The sequence below is a fragment of the Oratosquilla oratoria genome, chromosome 17 (assembly GCF_046742065.1).
Source record: "Oratosquilla oratoria isolate Oo_2021 chromosome 17, ASM4674206v1, whole genome shotgun sequence".
In the NCBI taxonomy this organism is placed as follows: Eukaryota; Metazoa; Arthropoda; class Malacostraca; order Stomatopoda; family Squillidae; genus Oratosquilla; species Oratosquilla oratoria.
This window is the reverse complement of record NC_134793.1, coordinates 26616825-26640223: the sequence shown is the minus strand read 5'-3', so window position 1 is coordinate 26640223 and position 23399 is coordinate 26616825. Positions and strand designations below refer to the sequence as shown.

General features: G+C 40.2%; 1 protein-coding gene across 1 annotated transcript in view; it reads right to left on the bottom strand.

The window, feature by feature from the left end:
- Nucleotides 1-1511: 1511 nt before the first annotated feature.
- LOC143034546 (uncharacterized) overlaps nucleotides 1512-23399 on the bottom strand; it is a 45698-nt gene continuing 23810 nt past the window's right edge. The window contains exons 6-12 of the mRNA XM_076200752.1: nucleotides 17349-17495; nucleotides 12964-13068; nucleotides 9433-9615; nucleotides 9010-9336; nucleotides 6036-6200; nucleotides 4964-5086; nucleotides 1512-3631 (exon numbers count right to left, since the gene is read on the bottom strand). Coding sequence (XP_076056867.1) covers nucleotides 3503-3631; nucleotides 4964-5086; nucleotides 6036-6200; nucleotides 9010-9336; nucleotides 9433-9615; nucleotides 12964-13068; nucleotides 17349-17495 — 1179 coding nt within the window. The 3' untranslated portion in view covers nucleotides 1512-3502. The remainder of the gene's footprint in view (nucleotides 3632-4963; nucleotides 5087-6035; nucleotides 6201-9009; nucleotides 9337-9432; nucleotides 9616-12963; nucleotides 13069-17348; nucleotides 17496-23399) is intronic.

The following is a 23399-nucleotide window of genomic DNA, read 5'->3' as shown; positions in this document are numbered from 1 at the left end:
TGACAGGGTACACAGGAAGGCACTGTGGAAGGTATCGAAGATATATGGGATCAGGGAAAAGCTATTTAGGTCAGTCAGGAGTTTTTATGTCAGGAGTAGAGCCTATGATATAATTAGAAATGAAGAGAGCGAGTCATTTGAGGTAAAGGTGGGGCTATGTCAAGGCAATGTTATATCCCCCATGGCTGTTCAATGTGTACATGGATGGGGTGGTATGGGAGGTAAATGGGAAGGTAATGTGCACAGGAGTGATAGTCCTAATACGAAAAACATCATACTTAATCTTTACTGCTTAATGTCTAGTTATATGACGTATGTATACGTACAGAACCTATAGAGGTAAAGAAGGATAACGTTTTGCACGTCTCACGGGACTGCAAGCGTGATTTCACACAGAGCATGTGATACCGGACAGGGGAGAGTAGGACCAACGTACAGAATGAATTACGAAATTTGAATTAAGTGCGCAGTAAGACTCGGACGTACCAAACGTAGACCTTAAGTGACGACATACAGTTTACATAAAGTAGGTGGACAGGAACAATTAATTGTCAGGACAGTCAGTCTAGTCCATAGGATTGGTTTTCGTCAACATCCCGGACTCTGAGTATTTTAGTTAGAGACACACACATGATTCTCTAATAGTCCAAATAGGATGAACAAATACACAGAGTTGTATAAAGTTCTTGAGGATCGTGTACCCAAGAAAGAGCCTGGGTTAGCTCAAGATCTAAATAAACAGGTCAGACCGTTTGAATTATCGTGCGCAGCTTCTGACGTCATTAGGCTGGGTCCGTTTTCTCTTTGTGAAACACTGAAGAAAACTGTGAAACGCCAAGGAAGACAGGAACTATAATATTTTGTATATTATATATATATATATATATTATATATTCATATATATAGACAGGAACTATAATATTTTATACATATTTATATATATATATATATATTTTATATAATATTTGTCAGAATATAACTAATTGCATGGAGCGGTGTGAGCGAGGGCAACAACATACCCGAACGACGCACCAGCTTCAACTGACAGCTATAGGACCCGCCAACCCCACTTTGAACAGCCAGGTGACGTTCACGGGCCTGCTGCGCCAACTCCCTCGAAATTCGGTCGGAAGTGGTTAGACCTGTTATTCCTTAGACCTTGGGTTAGCTAGCACACGTTGGTTGTCCCATTCGGAGGCAATCAGTGTCATCCTTGATCAATGGGACTCCCTAAAACTGCAGGTGATGAAGCAATAGCTGGTCCTTCTTTTCCATGTACCCAGTCCTTAAATTTCATATTGGGATCTGGCTATCTTACTCTTAGTAAGAGGATGAGGTGAAGCAAGTTGCTGGGCCATGAAATGTGATTCATGACAGGTATAGGATACCTGGGAGTTATCCTTTACTCCATGATTATATTGGTACATGCTTCATTTTTATTACATAGTAGATGAAGCACATATAAAAGATTAATGTCTATAAATAATGTTACAATATTTGTGTAAATAATATTTTTATTGTTTTGTCAGCTTTATTCTTTATATTTTCACAGATTAACAGGGCGAGTACATGCTATAATGCTAAGAAATATATATATGATAAAAAAATAAATTAAAAACATTATTTTATCAGCGAGGATATGGGTCCTATGACCCTAACACTAAAAGAAAAGAATTTAAAATTCTAACAAAAATTCCTCTTGATTGGTTATACGAGGACCTCGCCTAAAACTTTTAAAAAGACCAAGATCACAATATTGATATTTTTGGTACTACTAAGCGGTGGTCACATGCCACCATGTGGCATAAACCAATTGGTTAATAACTTTCATTGGCTACCTTCCTTCTATAGGAGAAAGAAGCCTTTAGGTAAAGATACTTTCATTGATCTACCACTACTACAAAGCCCTCTGTGAGGGGCACCATCCTAGCCTTCCGATAGGGGGGAGTTTGCAACGCTAAACCATATTATATCACCACTACTACATAATCTATTTACCTGTCTCACAGACAATATACTGACAATTTGAACATATCACAGATGTATCTACTGTATATACCAAGGGCTTCTTTCCCTTTATAAGAGAGGTAGCCAGGCACCCACTCCTATCAACTACTCTTATCTCCCTCTTAGTTCCTTGTAGAGCATTACAGGTAATACACTAAAATAAATTTCTTTATTACCAGTAATACGTTCAAGGGATGTTCACTGTCAAAGTAGCTACGAGCACCACTGCATGGTTCAGTATTTTGAGTCAATCTTGTTCTACTGAAGGAAGTGTGGTGGCTGTCAAAGCACAACAATAAGCATTTAACCCCTTCAATCCGATGATGCCTACGTAGGTGTCATGAGGAGCAAGTGGGTACGTGAGGATGCCGATGTCGGCATCTTGATTATATATATTGTAGTTGTACCTGCGTGACCCCATACTCTGTAAACTGGCTTTATCATATTTTCTATGGTTATCAAAGTTCACGGGTGAAAGAGAACGAGCAATACAGCGGTAACTTTATCTTTATAATAAGAGTACAGATGCTCCTCTACTTTCGCTCATTCGTTTTACGTTTTTTCGATTTTACGTTTGAACCAACTAAAAAAAAAAAAAAATTGAATTTTTTAGTTTAGCGCACTTTCTGTAGTTCAAACGACACTTCCGCATGACGCTGCGTCCATTGTTTACATTTCACAAACGAAAAACTGATAATGCCTTGCCTCCTCCTCCACCATCTCAATTTATGTTGCTTGAATTTAATTTATTTTAAATTAATGTTATTATTTTACAATGTTATGTGTATAATTAATGATTTAGGGGTGTTTTATAAGATACAGTAATAGAATTTACAGATGTATAGTACAGTAACAATTTACGTTCATTTTCAACTTACGTTCGGCTGTTCGGTACGTAACTAAAACGTAAGTTGAGGAGCGTCTGTATTATGACACAACATCGCACGTCTGGCAGCTAATGCTGCCCACAAGATTTTGGCCCGGAGTGAAGCCAATTATCAAAAGTATGCTAATTATTGAAGTAAAGCACCTACAACTTCCTACCAATACACTGTAGTTTTATTCATATGCATTGTGCATTGATAGCAACTTTATAACTAGTTAGCACAGACTAAATTATGAAAAACATGGTGGACTACCTTTGGTAGTTGATTAAAACCATACATTTTTCTTACCAAAGCAGAAATGGACTCCACTAAAGCTGCTGATTATATGATTTGCAGTTTTTAGATGTCATTGAATTAGTCTCTCGTTACCTTTTTTTATACTGACATGAGTGGGTAACAGGAGGAAGAGACTGCTTGTGCACAGACCAGAAGCATAACACTGATGTAGGATAACATTACTAGAGAGTATGTCAAAATTTTACAAATTTCAAGAGGTAAAAGGAGTACAAGAAATATAAGAACTTGTTTGGATTGTTTGCCAACTTAACTTCTGAATTCCAGATATCCAAATATTTCAGATTTTAATAATATCAATGAACCTCATTAATTCAAGCTTGTTCTTCAGTTGTAACTGTCGAGTCAGTGAGGTTCTCCGATTCTTCACGAAGAATTTCTTCATGTACCTTACTGCTTATGCCCTTCAAGATACAAATTATAAATTCACGCTGCATCCAAAACTGGAAAGAAATTAAATGCAATTGAAAATAATTTCCATGGCATAAACAACTACCAAACTAATCTGAAAACACTGATGAAACACTGGTATAAACTAATATGCAAAAACATCAAACTAATCAACTTTATCTTATATGGAAGGTACCCATCTATTCAACAACCAGTTTTCCCCATACATACATACATACATATATATATATATATATATATATATATATAGGAAAATGTAGAGATATAGATAGGTAGAGATAAAGATTGATTAAGAGATATATGGATACAGAGATATAAATGGAGTGATAGATATAAAATTATAGACACATAGCTAGAAAGAGATACAGATAGATAAAGATAGAGAGTAGAGGGAATATTGTTGCCTGTCTTATATTTCCCTGTTGAACAGACATTCCCCTTTTACCCAAGGCTCCGTCCACCCCATCCTCCCTCTTTGTCTTCCCCTGAACTTCACACACTTCGCTTCTTTTTCATTTGTTTTTTTTTTATGTGCCCAAATCATCCCAGTATTCTTTCATCAACCTTATCTACTAGCTCCCTTTCCACCCCACTCTCCCAACCACCTCAATTCTCACTATCCATCCTTTTAACTCCCACCATAGTTCTCAAACAAGGTTAAAAATTTTCCTTTCTGCCTCCCTCATATTTCACTGCTCCATACAGTGTTGGAGGCACAATCACCCCTTCATGTTGTCTTCTCTTTGCAACCATCCTCAGATACCAACTCATGACACTTGTCATTCCTTCCCCTTATCCCCAAGATATTTACTTGCTTCCCTCATTCTACAGTTGACTTCCATCCCTATTCCTCAACTCCCCCTTACACATGAGCAACAGGGGATTGCATGTTGAGCAAGGAGGAGAGAAGGCAGGGGATTGGGGCGAGTGGAGAATGGCTGTGTATGGATTATATTTTGATACAGCCTATAGGGGTGGGGGGCAGTGGATGCCTTGGGTGGCTACCTCCTTTGTAAGTAACAAAGAAACCTCTTGGTATATAGATTGATTGATATTATTTAACATCAGAAACTCCCCCTATTGGATGGCTAGGACAGTGCCCCTCAAAGAGGGCTTTGTAGCGTGGAATTTAATGAACCATGCCCTTAGTTCAACTTCACTGGTGGCAGGATTTGAACTGCCATCCCCTTGACCTCCGCCACTAGTAACGATGCCCTAACCCGCTCAGCCAGCGTGCTTCCTTGGTATGTAGAATTGATGGAATATATAACAACACCTATGGGTGGGCCACAACGACCACTGCTGGTTGTGGTGGGACTACATTTTGGTTGGTAAAACATGTGACAAAATTAAAAAATACTAACCTGTACGATATAAACACAGAGGATAGTAACTGCTCCAAGAATTGGTAATACATCATCTACTACAAAAACTCCAATAGCTCCCACAAGAACAGGAATAAACTCAATGATGCTGACCAATAAAACCTGTTTAAAAAAACAAGGTTACATTAGTAACACATAAGACGATCATTCTAAATTTGCTAAGAATAAAGAGCAAACAAGTGATTAAATTTCATTATTATTATTATTTTTATGCCTTTGTTTTTTGGCTACCTCCCTTGTAAGGGGGGAAAAAGCCATTGGTGTATGTACGTATATAGACTTTGGCTACCTCCCTAAATTTAATAATAAATAGCCTGCAGTACTTGACATGATCACCATTCATCAAACACAATGACTATGCATGAAGAATGAACAGAATCTCTGATATCACTGAGAAGCAGATGGCACCACCAATATGCTTTACAAAAATGACTGTGGCAGATGAATTTTTTGCAGCAAATGCAATTTCAAATGGCAACAAATAAAAGAGTTGTGTAGCTTAGTTAGCTATTACCAACTTATAAGAGAGGTAGCTTTTTGTAGTGATTACACTTTAAGAATATAAACTTAACATATCACTTGCATTGACCTTAATCAACAATTAATTCAATTTTCATCGATTCCCCATTTAGCCAAGCCCTCTGACAAGTTGTGTATGTTTAAGACAGATTGAGTCTTCAGCTCCTCCAAAGGATTCAAACCCTGACCTGTGCATCCACAATCACAACAGTTCTCCCCTGGTGGGAAATTTCCTATCACCTATATCAAATGGTCACATATTTACAGCTGCCCTTGCAGAACACAATTCTAAGCTTGTGCCACATGATTTGCTTATTTGTGGCATCCACTGTGATTCACCAAAGTCTTAGATCGTGTTGGACTCGTGATCGAAGACCCTGGTGATTCATAGTGGATGCCACAAATAAGCATATGTGAATGGCCAAAGCTGCAAACTGTAAACTTACAAATATTGGGAAGAAACCACTTCATAAAATGAACAAATTCTAAATAGAAACGATGACATTTACTAACTATACTTTCAAATACTCACTTGGACTGTAGTTGAATACACTTTGTGCATGACAGCCTCATATAATAAAGCACTTAGTGACCTTATTATCAGGGAAGTGCAAACTGATACAAGTACTATCTTGGGCCATGTTGGGTACCACCAGGGTCCTGTTGCAATTAAGATCAGCGACACAATAGACAAAGCCTGTAAGAAAATAAGAAATTAGTCCATATACATTTTTTCAATGAATACAGCTGAAGTTTGCATCATGAGGCCTGGTCCACCTTTTCTTTTGTAAAGACAGGTTTCATAATCCTTACAAGATACTGAGAATGGGACCATTTCTAAGAAAAGGACAATGCCATGTTACAAAATTAGTCGCTATAACTAGAATATCATCATAGGAATCTAAAACTAACCACATGGATTCTTTGATCCTCTTCTCTTTGAAATCATAATATGTTCACATACATTCACAGAAATAAAATAGCACAAGCTCGAGATGTATACTATTTTAAAAAGTATTCAAGAAAGTAAGAAGTATGGTGGGGATTAAGATGGATAGTGTGAGAAATGTAAGGGCAACACACAGCAGGGGGGTGGGTAGGTATGTAGGGAGAAAAAGGAGAACAAGAAGAAAGGAGGAGAAGGAGAAATAGGAGGAGAAAAGAAGAAAAAGAAAAATTACATACACACTAAACCAAACCCTGCCTGCAAGCTCCATTTTAATTTCCTGAAGGAATCTTTTACATGAAAACCAATGTTACCATTTTTAGAAGCACTACTGAAATATACTCATTTTACTCCCTGTTCCATGGGAAAAGCCATTCATACATATACCAATGGCTTTTTCCACCTTACAAGGGTGGTAGCCAATATCAATGGCATAAATCCACTCCCACCCATTTTATCCCCACATACTCCATTCCCATTCACCACCACTCCCTCTTTTCTTGGCTCCTCCTGGATGACAGGTCATCCCTACATTTTGCCCACTACCCTGGGTCAGAAGCAATGTAGCAAGACACAGCAAATCTACAGCAAGGCAGCTTCATTTAATCAGTAACACCCCCTCTCTGTCATCTCCTGCTGAAAAAGCGAAGACAGGAAAAAAAATCCCTTCAGGCTGCATCAAAACATCATTCACACATACTCCCTCACCCCCCCCTATCCACCACCCATTCCCTTCCATGCATCATGGCAGCATTTATACACAACCATTCTCCACTCACCCCTATATGCTGTCTTCTCCCTTCCTCAATAGACATTCCCCTTTCCCAATGCTCCTTTTATCACATCCATCCATCTCATCCTTGATAGCCCCCTCATGTTCACTCCCTCCATCTCTGCTTTCTACATCTTTTACTAATTTTTCTTCTCTCATTCTCTCCATGTGTCAAACCATCCCAATACACTTTCATCAACCCTATCTCTCAACTCCTTTTCCATCCCTGCTCTCCTCCTCACCTCTGTTTCTCACTCTATCCAGCCTAGTAACCCCTACCATACTTCTTGGGCATTTCATCTCAGACAATTAAATTCTTCCTCTCTTATGTTCTATGTTTCTGCCCCATAAAGTGCTGTCAGAACAATGACTCCTTCATACAATTTCTTCTCATCATCCATTCCCTAATGTCTATTTCTCATTACACTTTTTAAGCCCCCAAGGGATTTATTGCTTCTCTCAATCTATATTCTACCTCCATCTCCACTCCTCCCCTTTCCCATCACGTTTGGACCCAAATATCTAAAGGTATCCACTTCCTCCAGTCTCTCTCCTTTAATACTTGCTTCCAATATGCTGCCGTATTCTCCCCTTGTACACCTCATCACTTTACTTTTATGCACATATATATTCATTTCTTTTTTTTGCACACCTTCCCAAACTCAGTCACTACCTTCCTTAATCACTCCACTGCTACAAGTGAAGTGTCATCAGCAAACAACAATTGGCTTATCTTCCATTTTCTCCATTTTTTTTAACCATCTCCAATCCCTGACCCATTACCCTTGCATTTACCTCTTGCACCACCCCATCCATGTATAAACTGAAAAGCCAAGACAACATAACACATCTCTGGCAAAGCACCACCTTTACCTCAAACCACTCTCTCCACTTCTAAAGCTAATACAGGCTCTACTACTCGCATAAAAATGCTTGACTGCTCTTAACCACTTTCCTTCTATTCCATGTATCTGTAATACCTCCTTCAGTGCCTTCCTACCTGTCATAAGCCTTTTCCAAATCCATAAAGGCCCAAATGTGATCCTTTCCTTTTCCTAAAATTTTCTCGCATCTCCCTTACCACAAAAATCTAATCCACACAACCCCTACCTGTCCTCAACCTACACTGTTCTTCACCTATTACTCCCTCTGTTCCTCTCCTCATTCTCTCAATCAAAGCCCTCTCATAACCCTTCCCATCTACTACACTCAAACTTGTCCCCTTTATCTTAATAAACTTGAATATATACAGGCACTCCAACACTCTGCCTTCTTTTAAACATTAAATAACCTCAACAGCCAGTCCACCATCACCATACCTCCCTTTTTACACACTGCATGACACCCATCTAACTCAGGTGCATAAGCTTTCCTCATCTTAATAACTGCTTTCACATCATCTTTCCTCATGTCTCCTCCATATTCCTCACTCATCACTGTCATTTTCTTGCTTCCCATTGCAACTACCTTTCCCTCCCTATCCTCTTTCACATTAAGCAACTCCTTAAAATACCCTGCCTGTCTTCCTTTTACTGTCATCTCTTCCATTATCATCAACCTATCTACATCTTTTATATTTTCTTCTCTACTAGATTCCCCTCCTCTTCCTATCTTTACTTTCCTTCTAAAACATCTTTTTATTACTTTCAAAATTTTCTGTCACTTACCTCATTTCACATCTGATCTCCTCTTTGTCTCCTTTACCTTATGCTTTACTTCTCTTCTCTTTCTTTATGCCTCACACATTCATAAATACTACAAAATATCAAAAGTTAACCGAGTACTCACCAGTGAGATCAAGTTGGAGTCAATTTTCTTCTTCATATTCAAACTTCCAGAATGAGAACTTTGCAGCTGCTGGGTTAATCCCTCCACATTTACAGACAAATTTTCCAGGGTCTTCTTCATCACCTCAAGCAATGAACATACTGAACCATTTGGTTTAACAACAAGAAGGATTAGGTGGACAAGATGCACGATGGTCAGAACGAGTGAAAATGTAAAGACTACATCTGAATAAATAAATTCATGGTAAATTCTTGAGAGATAGTAGGGAGAGTTCACCACAGCCAAGCAACCACAAACAACCGTTAAGAGGATGCTGCTAAGAATTGCCTGCAATGAGAAAAGAAAAAGTGATGTGGATAAAAACATTTCAAGATGTGTGTAAATAATTTTTCTTTTCATGAAAAACATGAGTTTCATACTTACAAATGCTCTATGAAGCGATCCAAAGCAGACACTTAACAGGCACTGACCATTCACCACAATACAAGTGCCAATGGCTACAACAGAGAAATAAAAACTCCATGGTGGGCACTGATGACAAGTGAAGTGTATTGAAGGCCATAACATATCTGATACAAAGGCACCTATGAGATATCCAGTCAGAACCTGAAAAGCACAAATACAGGTATTCATGAGAATATATATATATGTATATATATATACATTTGTATATATATATATATATATACATATATATATACATATATATATATATATATATATACATATATGCAACAGTAATCACATAAAACACGTGAATAAAGATTTATGCTTGTAACCACGAGGAAAATAAAGATCGGAATACTGAACGTTTTCGTCTATTAAGACGAAAACGTTCAGTATTCCGATCTTTATTTTCCTCGTGGTTACAAGCATATACATATATATATATATATATATATATATACATATATAGATATATATATATGTACATATACATATATATACATATATGCAACAGTAATCACATAAAACACGTGAATAAAGATTTATGCTTGTAACCACGAGGAAAATAAAGATCGGAATACTGAACGTTTTCGTCTATTAAGACGAAAACGTTCAGTATTCCGATCTTTATTTTCCTCGTGGTTACAAGCATATACATATATATATATATACATATATATATACATATATACAAGTATATACATATAAGTATATACATATATATAAGTATATACATATATATAAGTATATACATATATATAAGTATATACATATATATAAGTATATACATATATATAAGTATATACATATATATAAATATATATATATATACATATATATATACATATATATATACATATATATACATATACATATATATACATATATATATATACATATAAATATATATATATACATATAAATATATATTTATATATATATATATATTTATAAGTGAACTTAGGGAGCAGGTTTTCATTAATACATTTTCTATTAAAAATCACTGCATACTCTGCGTTGGTGATCTTCTTCTTAAGACTTTCTATTTTCCTGAGTATTTTCTTCTATGAAGCAGGGAGAGAAAATATTACATTTCCGAACGAGTCCATGTTTGGAAATAAAAACCAACATTTAACGACGTTTCGCCTATACATTAGGCATCTTCGGGTAAATTTATTGAAGAATTTTTTTTACAAGAATATAAATACAGAAAAATACAGAAAGGGGACAAACAAGAGATGTGCAGACGACACAGTCGAATAAAGCAGTAAAGGCATAAAAATTAGAAATATAGATAAGAGCAGCTCAATGGAGAGTAGAGATAATTATATCTATGGATTTAATGCGGGAGATGACAACCTCCCCTGATTAGCAAGTCTACAGGAAAAACCAACAAAAATGAACGAATCACATGAAGTTAGGTTTAGTCAACTTGCACTGATCACCCAAAGTTGATAAATTGGAAGAATTAAAGAACAAAAACCTAAATAAATAGAATAATTAAAAAGACAGTTAAAAGAAGTAAAGGATGAGAATGAGGAATTAAAGAGGAATAATAAAGAGAATAAAGAGTCCATAGTAAAAAGTGGTTGGAAAAAGGTTCAGGAGAATAGCAAAATTGAATTTAGAGATATAGTGTAGCAACAGATGAAGGAACACACTAAGGACACAATTATTAAAGTGATGAGAGAGGAGAATGTAGTAAGAGACTTAGCAGACAAAAAGAAATGTATAATTAAATTAGGAATGGAAGAGAAACATAACCCAAATAGGACTACAAGAGTAAGAAAGAGTGAACAAGGTACTAAAAATATTTCAAGAAGGTGAACAGGAAATAAGGAAAGAAATTGAAGAAATATATAGACTAGGGAAATATAGTATAGACAAGACCAGACCAATTAAGGTTACATTCAGGTCACAAACGACAGCAGAGATTGTCTTATCAAAAACAGGGAAACTAGCAAAGTGATTAGTATAAACAGGTATGGATAAAGAGATGAATAAAGAGGAGAGGAAGATAAAACAAAAAGAATAGAAGCTAAGGGAAGAAAAAAAAATGAGAACAGAACAGTCAAAGATAAATTCTATTGAGTAGTGGATATAAAAGTGAGGAAATGGTTTATAGTGGATAAAAATAGAAGGGAAACTGAAAATTAAGTGTCCTTCACAAATTTAGATGGATCAATAGCAGGCTTGAATGAACTGAATGATAACCTGATGGAAAAGGAACTTGACATAATGGGAATTGTGGAGACAAAATTGAAAGGTCCAATGCCACCCAACAGTGTAGGACAAGGTGTATATAATTATTGGATTAGAAACAGAAGTAAAACAAGGTGGAGGAGTTGTGTTCCTGACTAAGAAGGATATAAATGTGAGGAATGTTACATATGGAAAGAATAGAGATGATTAAGATGGATATAGAGGATAGGGACAAGAACAGGAGGTTAACCCCTTCCATACGGTGCCGCATCCGTAGGCAGCATGAGGAGCAAGTGGATATGTGATGCTGCCATATCGGCGTCTTGATTATATTTATTGTAGTCGCCCCTGCGTTTTGAAATTCTCCCCTAATCTGCCCTTAATCACATTCTCTATGGTTTTCAAAATTCACGGGTGAAAGAGAGAACGATCGATATAAGTGGTGACTATATTTTATGATGCGAGTATTATTACGACACGTCGTACGGCTGGTATTGGCTGCTGCCCGCGAGATTTAAGACCCGTACTGAAGAGGTTAAGTAATGTGCCTCCTAAGACAGCTTTGTTTCCGAAGAGAGAGAACACAAGAATATGTTTGAAGACACAAGGATAACACTAAATAAAATAACGAAAGATGGAGGAAGAATAGTTATAATGGGTGACTTTAACTGTAAAGAAATCTGCTGGGAAGAAACGACAGTGAAGGGTGGCGACCCATATTTGTATCTCACATCATCTAGTTTGTTTTTAAATTTTTGTATGGTGTTTGCACACACTACTGTTTTGTCCAATTTATTCCACACATCCACCACTCTGTGTGGATTTTTTTTTTTTTAGATCTCCTCTATAACTGTCATTTTTGAGTTTTTGATGTCCCCTTGTTTTTCTTCTATCCCACTTTTTCTCCCTTACAAGAAGGGTACCCAAGTTCATCCCTTCATTACCAACCCGTCAACCTTACGTAAACAAATGTTTCAAACCGTCCCACGAATGGCTGGAGCCTTATGTTTGTAAACACAGATACTTGCCACCACGTGGGTAGAAATAACCCAGAAACCGAGGCCTTGAGAGTCCTCAATACACACAGCTTATAACTGTGACACATGCATGGCACGGGGAGCATGCTCAGTTCCTGGCGGGTGCACTCAGCCGTGACATGCAGGTGTCACAAAACACACATCCGGTACTCAAGGGGTTAAAAAGCATCTATCCATTCTCATCCATCACCCTTTCCTCCTTATACAAAAAACAAAGAAAGTAAATAAAATCACAATGAATAAAGTGACATTTCAATCATCTACTTACTGTTCTTGCTATGAAGAAAAGAGAGTTCAGGGAAAAAAGCTCTTTTAAATTAAGAGTTATCCAAGTTTTCTTCTGCCGTTTCAGATGTATTATACCAAGGATTACCTGCAGGAAAACCATATTTCTTGATATTAGTATGATAAATTATTGATTCACAAAAACATGTATAAATAACCTAAGTAACATGAATCTAGTCATAATTCATGAAAAAATATATTTGCTGCCTCAAGTGTCTGTGGCCAGACATAATTCCTGAGCAACTGCCAAGTGTTCTGTATATACTCATCTATAGGTCGATCTCGTGTAAAGGTCGACCCCCCATTTTTGGCCAAAAAATCTGGAATTTTCCATATACATCGTGTACAGGTTGAGTGGCTTGTTTTTGTTTTGGTGCTGTGAGCATTCCACTGTCTTAATGCTTTGAAGTGGCATGGCTTGCCTGGTATAGCAATTGATTATGTTTTTTTCACTTCATTAATTCTGATGTATTTTGGTTATGTTTTGTTCAAGTTCACTGATTTTAATATTTAATAAGTAGAGAAGAAAAGGTAAAAGGTGCAGATGGAGAGATGATAATGGAAGAGAATGCAGTAAGGGGAACATGGGCAGAATATTTTAGGGAGTTGCTTAATTTGAAGGAGGATATAGAGGGAAAGATAGCTGCAGTGGGAAATGCGAAGAAAATGAGAGTGATGATTGAGGAAAATGGAGAAATAAGTAAGGATGAAGTGAAGGCAGCAGTTAAGATGATGAAAGCAGGTAAGGCACCTGGTATAGATGGATGCCATGCAGAATGTCTTAAAAAAGGAGATATAGTGATGGTGGACTGGCTGATGAGGTTATTTAATGTTTGTTAGAGAGAGGGTAGAGTGCTGGAGGACTGGAGGAGTGCGTGTATAGTTCCACTTTACAAGGGAAAGGGGGACAAGTGTGAATGTAGTAGTTTCAGAGGGATTAGCTTGTTAAGTGTAGTTGGGAAGGTTTATGGGAGGATCTTGATTGAGAGGATTAGGAGAGGAACAGAGGGAGTAATTGGTGAGGAACAGTGTGGGTTTAGGACAGGTAGAGGTTGTGTAGATCAGATTTTTGTGGTAAGACAGATATGTGAGAAAGCTATAGGAAAGGGGAAGGATGTTTTCTGGGCCTTTATGGATCTGGAAAAGGCTTACGACAGGGTAGACAGAAAAGCACTGTGGGAGGTTATGCAGATATACGGGATAGGAGGAAAGCTTCTGGGAGCTGTCAAGAGTTTTTATGAGAGTAGTAGAGCTTGTGTCAGGATCAGAAATGGAGAGAGTGAGTGGTTTGAGGTAAAGGTGGGACTTCGTCAGGGATGCGTTATGTCACCCTGGCTGTTCAACTTATACATGGATGGGGTGGTGCGAGAGGTGAATGCAAGGGTAGTGGGTCAAGGATTGGAGATGGTTAAGGAAAATGGAGAAAAGTGGGAGGTGAGCCAGCTGTTGTTTGCGGACGACACTGCGCTTGTGGCAGGATCGGAGGAAGGATTGAGGAAGCTGGTGACAGAGTTTGGGAGAGTGTGTGATAGAAGAAAGCTAAAGATAAATGTGGGTAAAAGTAAGGTGATGAGATGTACAAGGGGTGAAAGTGGCAGAAATCTGGAAGTGAGCATTAAGGGAGAGCAACTGGAGGAAGTGGATAGTTTTAGATATTTGGGTGCAAATGTAGCAGGAAAGGGTGGAGTGAAGGTGGAGGTAGAATGTAGACTGAGAGAAGCGAGCAAATGCCTTGGTGGTTTAAAAAGTGTAATGAGGAATAGGAATCTGGGAATGGATGCTAAGAGGAGACTGTATGAAGGAGTGATTGTGCCAACAGCACTGTATGGAGCAGAAACATGGAACATGAGAGAGGAAGAGAGAAGGAACTTGAATGTATTTGAGATGAAGTGTCTGAGAAGTATGATGGGGGTTACTAGGCTTGATAGAGTGAGAAATGAGGAAGTGAGGAGGAGAACAGGGGTGGAAAGGGAGCTGGGAGATAGGGTTGATGAAAGAGTATTGGGATGGTTTGGACACATGGAAAGAATGAGTGAAGAAAGACTAGTAAAGGAGGTATGGAAGGCAGATGTGGAGGGAGTGAACATGAGGGGACGTCCTAGGATGAGGTGGATGGATGGGGTGAAGGGGGCTTTGGGGAAGAGGGGAATGTCGGTTGAGGAAGGACGGGAGAGGACAGAAGACAGGGGTGAATGGAGAATGGTTGTATATGGAAAATGTTGTGATGCATGAGGTGGATTGGACGGGGGAATGGGGTGTGAGGTAGTGTGTGTGTGAGCAAAACTTTTTGACGCAGCCCGAAGGGATTTCTCCCCGTCCTCTCCTTGATATGGGGGGACGGAGAGGGGGGGTCGCCGATTTAATGAAGCGGCCTTGCTGTGGATGTGCTGTGTCCTGCGACACTGCTTCTGACCCAGGGCAGTGGACAGGGTGCAGGGATGACCCGTCATCTAGGAGGTGGTAAGATGGGAGGGAGGGTGGAGGGGTGTGGAGTGTTTTCGGGGATGAAATGGGTGGGAGTGTTTTTGTGTCTTGTCCTTTTTGGCTACCCCCCTGGTAAGGGGGAAAAAAGCCTTGGTACATGTATGTACATGTATGTATGTATGTAAGTTTCACTGAAGTTGCCATTCCAGCAGAGTGAAAAACTTGAACAGATTACCAAGTAATGTATGGTATACGGAATAAACTGGCTAGGTGTGTTTTGTTAGAAACAATTTTAACCAACAGTGTCTCAGAGTAGTCTTATAATCTCAACTGTGCAGATGATCTGGCTAATGATGATGTGGAGGAGGAAGATGATGTTGATGTTCCTATGGCTGATGAAGTTGATCCATATGATGATACTCTACACAGAAGTGAGTGAGAGGAGCTGTTTGGTGGTGAAGATGACGACAGCAAGGAAAACGATTTTGGTGGATTTTAGTTAAAATATTTAGGATTATACCATGTGTCACTGTAACAGTAACAAGATGGCAATACTGAACAGTTTGTTTTCGTGATGGTGAGATCCATGCATTGTTTTGGTAATGGTGACAATAATATATACCATATAGAAAGCTAAATTTGGGTAAATTTTTAGTTTCGACCATGGACGCAATATAGCAATAGAAAATTAATCCCTTCCATATGGTGCCGCACATGTAGGCGGCATGAGGAGCAAGTGGATACGCGAGGCTGACATATCGGCGTCTTGATTATATTTATTGTAGTTGCCCCTGCGTAATGACATACTCTCTAAACTGTCTTCATCACATTTTCTATGGTTATCAAAATTCACAGGTGAAAGAGAGAACGATCGATATAAGCGGTGACTATATTTTATGATGCAAGTATTATTACGACACATCGTACGTCTGACAAGATTATTACTTGAGTATAGATTGACCCCTAGGTTTTGGCCTAAAAAAAATTCCTTAAGATTTCGACCTATAGACGAGTATATACAGTATTTACATAACTGTAGTACACAGGAAAGGAGCGATGCTCATTGGTGCAAGCACTCAACCTTGTGGAACTCCTGTCATTACTGCTCTTCAGCTTGACATCTCATCCTTTACTAATGTCCTTCAAAAGTCTCTCATCCATTCTAGTAGTTTGCTACTCAGTAAAGGACTTATCACTCTACAGCACTCTCAGCCACTTGTCACTAACCGAACCACTATACTGGGCAAAAGTGCCTCTGTTTAAAGGTGAGGAGAGGCTTCTTGACAGTTCAGTGACTTGTGTTCCCAAGCGCTGCAATCCTATGATTCACAGTTCGGACTGACACCTTGCCAAACAGTTCAGGGTTACCTTCCTTGATTTTCCTTGCAGTCACTCATGGATTAGACTCTTTTAGGTCTTTCTATTGGAGTTCAGTACCTTTCCAAAGTCACCTTTTCTGATTGGGAGTGGAGAGGCCACTCTCCTTGTGAAACTTGGCAACTTAGCATCTAAAACTTCACAAACACATGTCAACCGGTTCAGCTATTTGCATCACTATGACTGGATTTTTTTAGGGCTACAATCTGGAAAAGGTAAGGATGTTTTTTGGGCTTTTATGGATCTGGAAAAGGCTTACAACAGGGTAGACAGGAAGGCACTGTGGGAGGTACTGCAGATATATGGGATAGGAGGAAAGCTGTTAAGAGCAGTCAAGAGTTTTTATGAGAGTAGTAGAGCTTGTGTTAGGATTAGAAATGGAGTGAATGGTTTGAGGTAAAGGTGGGACTTTGTCAGGGGTGCGTTATGTCGCCCTGACTGTTCAATCTTTACATGGATGGGGTGGTGCAAGAGGTGAATGTAAGGGTAAGTCAGGGGTTTGAGGTGATTGTGTACAGCAAGTGGCAAGCTCGTACCCCTTTATTGAAATGTGACAAGATTCCATACCTGCAGAGTACACAATCCTAGGAAGCCACCATTTATCTCAGCACTCCATGGATAAGCAAGATCACTTCCAGGGCCTGTCCTACGAATGAGGAATACCACGATCATGACGATATGAAGGATTCCCAAAGATAAGCTTCCATGGATGGCCTGTGGAGAGTGAAACAACTTGTGTTCAAACAAATACAACATTTCTCCCAATTGGGAGGAGGAAGAGAAGTTAAAAGATATACATGCACCAAAAGTCCTTTTCTTCTAATAAAGAAGTGTCTGTGTCAAACCATACACCTACTCTACACCCATCCAAAAACCCAATGTTGTCCCTTACATCTTAACACTTAATGAACAAAGGGTAATTCCAGTCCCTTCCCATATTTCTTGAGTCAGGGGCAATGCAGTAAGATGCAGCATTTCCCAACCCTGTGTTCAAATAATAGAAAAATTATTTTTGACAATTTTCCCTTATCCCATATATCTGCAATATCTCCAGCAGTGACTTTCTGTTGACCTTGTCAAACCTCTAAATCCATACATATATACATACATATACCAAGGCTTTTTCCCCACCTTACAAGGGAGGTATCCAAAATGGAAAAGGCATAAAATCATTCCCACCCATTCCATCCTTGAATACACTCCACACCCCTCCACCCTCCCTCTTATCTTAGCACCTCCTGGATGATGGGTTATCCCTGCTCCTTGTCCACTGCCCTGGGTCAGAAGCAGTGTCGCAAGACACAGCACATCCACAGCAAGACCGCTTCATTAAATTGGAAACTCCCCACCTCTACGTCCCCCCATGCAGAAAAGGAGAAGACTGGGAGAAATCCCTTCGGGCTGCATCAAATTTTGCTCACACATACTACCCCCCCCATCCCCCCACCCATTCCACCTCATGCATCACATCATCATCCATATACAACAATTCTCCATTCACTCCTGTCTTCTGTCCTCTCCTGTCCTTCCTCAACAGACATTCCCCTTTTCCCCAAAGCCCCTTTCACCCCATCCATCCACTTCATCCTAGGACGTCCCCTCATGTTCACACCCTCCACATCTGCCTTACATACCTTTTACTAGTCTTTCTTCACTCATTCTTTCCATGTGTCCAAACCATCCTAATACTCTTTCTTCAACCATATCTCCCAACTCCCTTTCCACCCCTGTTCTCCTCCTCACCTCCTCATTTCTCACTCTATCTAGCCTAGTAACCCCCATCATACTTCTCAGACACCTCATCTCAAACACATTCAAACTCCTTCTCTCTTCCTCTCTAATGTTCCATGTTTCTGCCCCATACAGTGCTGTTGGCACAATCACTCCTACATACAGTCTCCTATTAGCACCCATTCCCAAATGTTTATTCCTCATTACACTTTTTAATCCACCAAGGCATTTATTTGCTTCTCTCAATCTACATTCTATTCATACATACATACATATACCAAGGCTTTTTTCCCCCTTACCATGGTGGTAGCCAAAAAGGAAAATACATAAAATCATTCCCACCTATTCCATCCCCAAAAACACTCCACACCCCTCCACCCTCCCTCCCATCTTAGCACCTCCTAGATGACGGGTCATCCCTGCACCCTGTCCACTGCCCTGGGTCAGAAGCAGTGTCGCAGGACACAGCACATCCACAGCAAGGCCGCTTCATTAAATCGGCGACCCCCCCTCTCCGTCCCCCCATATAAAGGAGAGGACGGGGAGAAATCCCTTCGGGCTGCTTTTTGCTCACACACACTACCTCACCCCCCATTCCCCCGTCCAATCCACCTCATGCATCACAACATTTTCCATATACAACCATTCTCCATTCACCCCTGTTTTCTGTCCTCTCCCGTCCTTCCTCAACAGACATTCCCCTCTTCCCCAAAGCCTCCTTCACCCCATCCATCCATCTCATCCTAGGATGTCCCCTCATGTTCACTCCCTCCACATCTGCCTTCCATACCTCCTTTACTAGTCTTTCTTCACTCATTTTTTCCATGTGTCCAAACCATCCTAATACTCTTTCATCAACCCTATCTCCCAGCTCCCTTTCCACCCCTGTTCTCCTCCTCACCTCCTTTCTCACTCTATCAAGCCTAGTAACCCCCATCATACTTCTCAGACACTTCATCTCAAACACATTCAAGTTCCTTCTCTCTTCCTCTCTTATGTTCCATGTTTCTGCTCCATACAGTGCTGTTGGCACAATCACTCCTTCATACAGTCTCCTCTTAGCATCCATTCCCAAATTTCTATTCCTCATTACACTTTTTAATCCACCAAGGCATTTACTCGCTTCTCTCAATCTACATTCTACCTCCACCTTCACTCCACCCTTTCCTGCCACATTTGCACCCAAATATCTAAAACTATCCACTTCCTCCAGTTGCTCTCCGTTAATGCTCACTTCCAGATTACTGCCACTTTCACCCCTTGTACATCTCATCACCTTACTTTTACCCACATTTATCTTCAGCTTTCTTCTATCACACACTCTCCCAATATCTGTCACCAACTTCCTCAATCCCTCCTCCGATCCTGCCACAAGCATAGTGTCATCCGCAAACAACAGCTGGCTCACCTCCCACTTTCTCCATTTTCCTTAACCATCTCCAACACCTTTCCCACTACCCTTGCATTCACCTCTCGCACCACCCCATAAAACCCCAAAAAGCCCACATTGCTCCTATCCCAATTATTTCCTGTTTTAATTCTCTTAGTTAACACCCTCCCATAAACCTTTCCAACTATACAAGCATTCCTCTAGCACATTTTCCTTTCCAAGGAACACATCCATCACACAAGCCAATCCACTATAACCATTCCTCCCTGTCAGACACTTCCATCTGACCCAGATGCCTTACTAATTTTCAACGCTCTTTGTCTATCTTTATATGAAAAGGCTTCCCACTTATATGGGAGGTACCTTGACAAGACATCCACACATCCCACAAATTAATTTCCTTTTTACCTTAGCTTCTTGTGGATGAAGGGCCATCTCTATGCCCTGTCCACTGCCCGGGTCAAAAGCAATGCAGCAAGATAAAGTATATCCATAGCAGGGCCTGACAGTCTAAGCTGGTTTACCCCCATTCTTTCATTTACATGGGGACCCTCCCTCCTTGTCCCCTTTATCCCTTACCATCTCCCACACTTCTCTCAGCTTCTCCATCTTTTAACCCCTTGAGTACCGGATGTGTGTTTTGTGACACCTGCGTGTCACAGCTGAGTGCACCCGCCAGGAACCAAGCGTGCTCCCCATGACACGCATGTGTCACATTTATAAGCTGTGTGTATTGAGGGCTCTCAAGGCCTCGGTTTGTGTGTTATTTCTACCCACATGGTGGCAAGTGTCTGTGTTTACAAACATAAGGTTCCAGCCATTCGTGGGACAGTTTGAAACATTTGTTTAGGTAAGGTTGACGGGTTGGTAACAAAGGGGTTAATGTGCGTGGATGTGGTACAGATGAGAGTAAAAGGGAAGAGATAGGCAGTATGTTTGCAAGAAGATGGATGTGCTGGCTTTGAGTGAAACTAAAATGAGAGGGAAGGGCGAGTGTGAGTTTGGGAGTGTAGCTCGGAGGTACTCAGGAGTGAAGAGGGGAAGAGGGAGAGAAGGGGTGGCTATACCATTAAGTGAAGAGATAAGTAAATGGGTAGTGGAGTGGAAGGAGGTTTCATCAAGGTTGATGTGGATGAAGGTGAAGCTGGGAAGGGAGATGTTGGTTTTTGTAAGTGTGTATGGGCCTGGTAGTGAGAAGAGCATAGAGGAACAGTAGGTTTTTTGGGTAGATATAAATGAGTGCATAGAGGGATAAGGGAGAAATGTCAATGTAGTTGTTTTGGGAGACCTTAATGCTAGGGTAGGAAACAAACCAATAGACAGAGTGATTGGGAAGTATGGAGTTCCAGGTACAAATCGTAGCGGAGATGTGTCTTGAAAGAGTTGATGCTAGCAAATGCAGTGTTTAGGAAGAAAGTCAAGCATAAGTACACATGGGAGAGGGTGGTGGATGGAAGGGTGGCAGATAGAGCGTTAATGGACTATAAAGTGATGACAAGGAGTATGTAAGGAAGAGTTAAGGATGTACATGTTCTAAGGGGTGGGAGTAGGGGAATATCTGATCATTTTCTGGAAGGTAAATTGAGAGTGGAGAATAGGTGGAGAAAGAGGAAAAGGGCAGAAGGTAGGGAGGTACTTAGAGTGAACTGCTTAAATGAGAAAGAAAAGGAGAATGAGTATAAGAAGCTGAGAGAGGAGTGGGAGGGAGGGAACGATAGATTAGAACTAGGAGTGGAGGAGAAATGGGGATGTTTCAAGGAGGGAGTCATAAGGTGTGCAAAGATGGTGTGTGGAACAAGGAGGATGGGAGGAAATAGAAGAAAGGGTAGTGAGTGGTGGGATGAGGAAGCAAAGAAGGGTGTAGAAGAGAAGCAGGCATTCATAATTTGGCTACAAATTAGGTCAAGGGAATCGTATGAGAGGTACAAAGTAAAGAGAAGGGAAGTTAAGCATAAGATAAAGGAAGCAAAGAGGAGAGATGTGAAATGGGGTAAGAGTATGACAAAAATTTTGAAAGTAATAAAAAGATGTTTTGGAAAGAAATCAAAAGAAAAAGAGGAGGCAAATCAAATAGAGAAGACAAGGTAAAAGGTGCAGATGGAGAGATGATAATGGAAGAGAAGGCAGTGAGAGGAAGGTGGGCAGAGTATTTTAGGGAGTTGCTGAATGTGAAGGAGGATAGGGAGGGAAAGGTAGTTGCAGTGGGAAGCGCTAAGAAAATGAGAGTGATGAATGAGAAAAAATGGAGGAGAAATAGGGAAAGATGAAGTGAAAGCAGCTGTTAAGATGATGATAGCAGGTAAGGCACCTGGGTTGGATGGATGCCATGCAGAATGTCTGAAGAAAGGAGGTACAGTTCTGGACTGGCTGGTGAGGCTATTTTTGTTTAAGAGAGGGTAGAGTGCCGGAGGACTGGAGGAGTGCCTGTATAGTTCCGCTTTACAAGGGAAAGGGGGACAAGTGTGAATGTAGTAGTTTCACAGGGATCAGCTTGTTGAGTGTAGTTGGGAAGGCTTATCGGAGGGTCTTGATTGAGAGGATTAGGAGAAGAACAGAGGGAGTAATTGGTGAGGAACAGTGTGGTTTTAGGACAGGTAGGGGTTGTGTAGATCAGATTTTTGTGGTAAAACATGTGTGAGAAGGCTATAGAAAAAGGTAAGGATTTTTTTGGGCTTCTATGGATCTGGAAAAGGCTTATGATAGGGTAGACAGGAAGGCACTGTGGGAGGTAGTGCAGATATATGGGATAGGAGGAAAGCTGTTAAGAGCAGTCAAGAGTTTTTATGAGAGTAGTAGAGCTTGTGTTAGGATTAGAAATGGAGAGAGTGAATGGTTTGAGGTAAAGGTGGGACTTCATCAGGGATGTGTTATGTCACCCTAGCTGTTCAATCTATACATGGATGGGGTGGTGCAATAGGTGAATGCAAGGGTAGTGGGTCAGGGGTTGGAGATGGTTAAAGAAAATGGAGAAAAGTGGGAGGTGAGCCAGTTGTTGTTTGCTGATGACACTGCGCTTGTAGCAGGATCAGAGGAGGGATTGAGGAAGTTAGTGACAGAGTTTGAGGTGTGTGAAAGAAGGAGACTTAAGACAAATCTGGGCGAAAGTAAGGTGATGAGATGTACAAGGGGAGAGAGTGACAGCAGGCTGGAAGTGAGCATTAAGGGTGAGAGACAGGAGGAAGTGGATAGTTTTAGATACTTGGGTGCAAATGTGGTAGGAAAGGGAGGAGTGGGGGTGGAGGTAGAATGTGGAAAGGGAGGAGTGGGGGTGGAGGTAGAATGTGGAAAGGGAGGAGTGGGGGTGGAGGTAGAATGTAGAATGAGAGAAGCGAGTGAATGCCTTGGTGGATTAAAAAGTGTAACAAGAAATAGACATCTGGGAATGGATGCAAAGAAGAGGTTATATGAACGAGTGATTGTGCCATCAGCACTATTTGGGGTAGAAACATGGAACATAAGAGAGGAAGAGAGGAGTTGAACGTGTTTCAGATGAAATG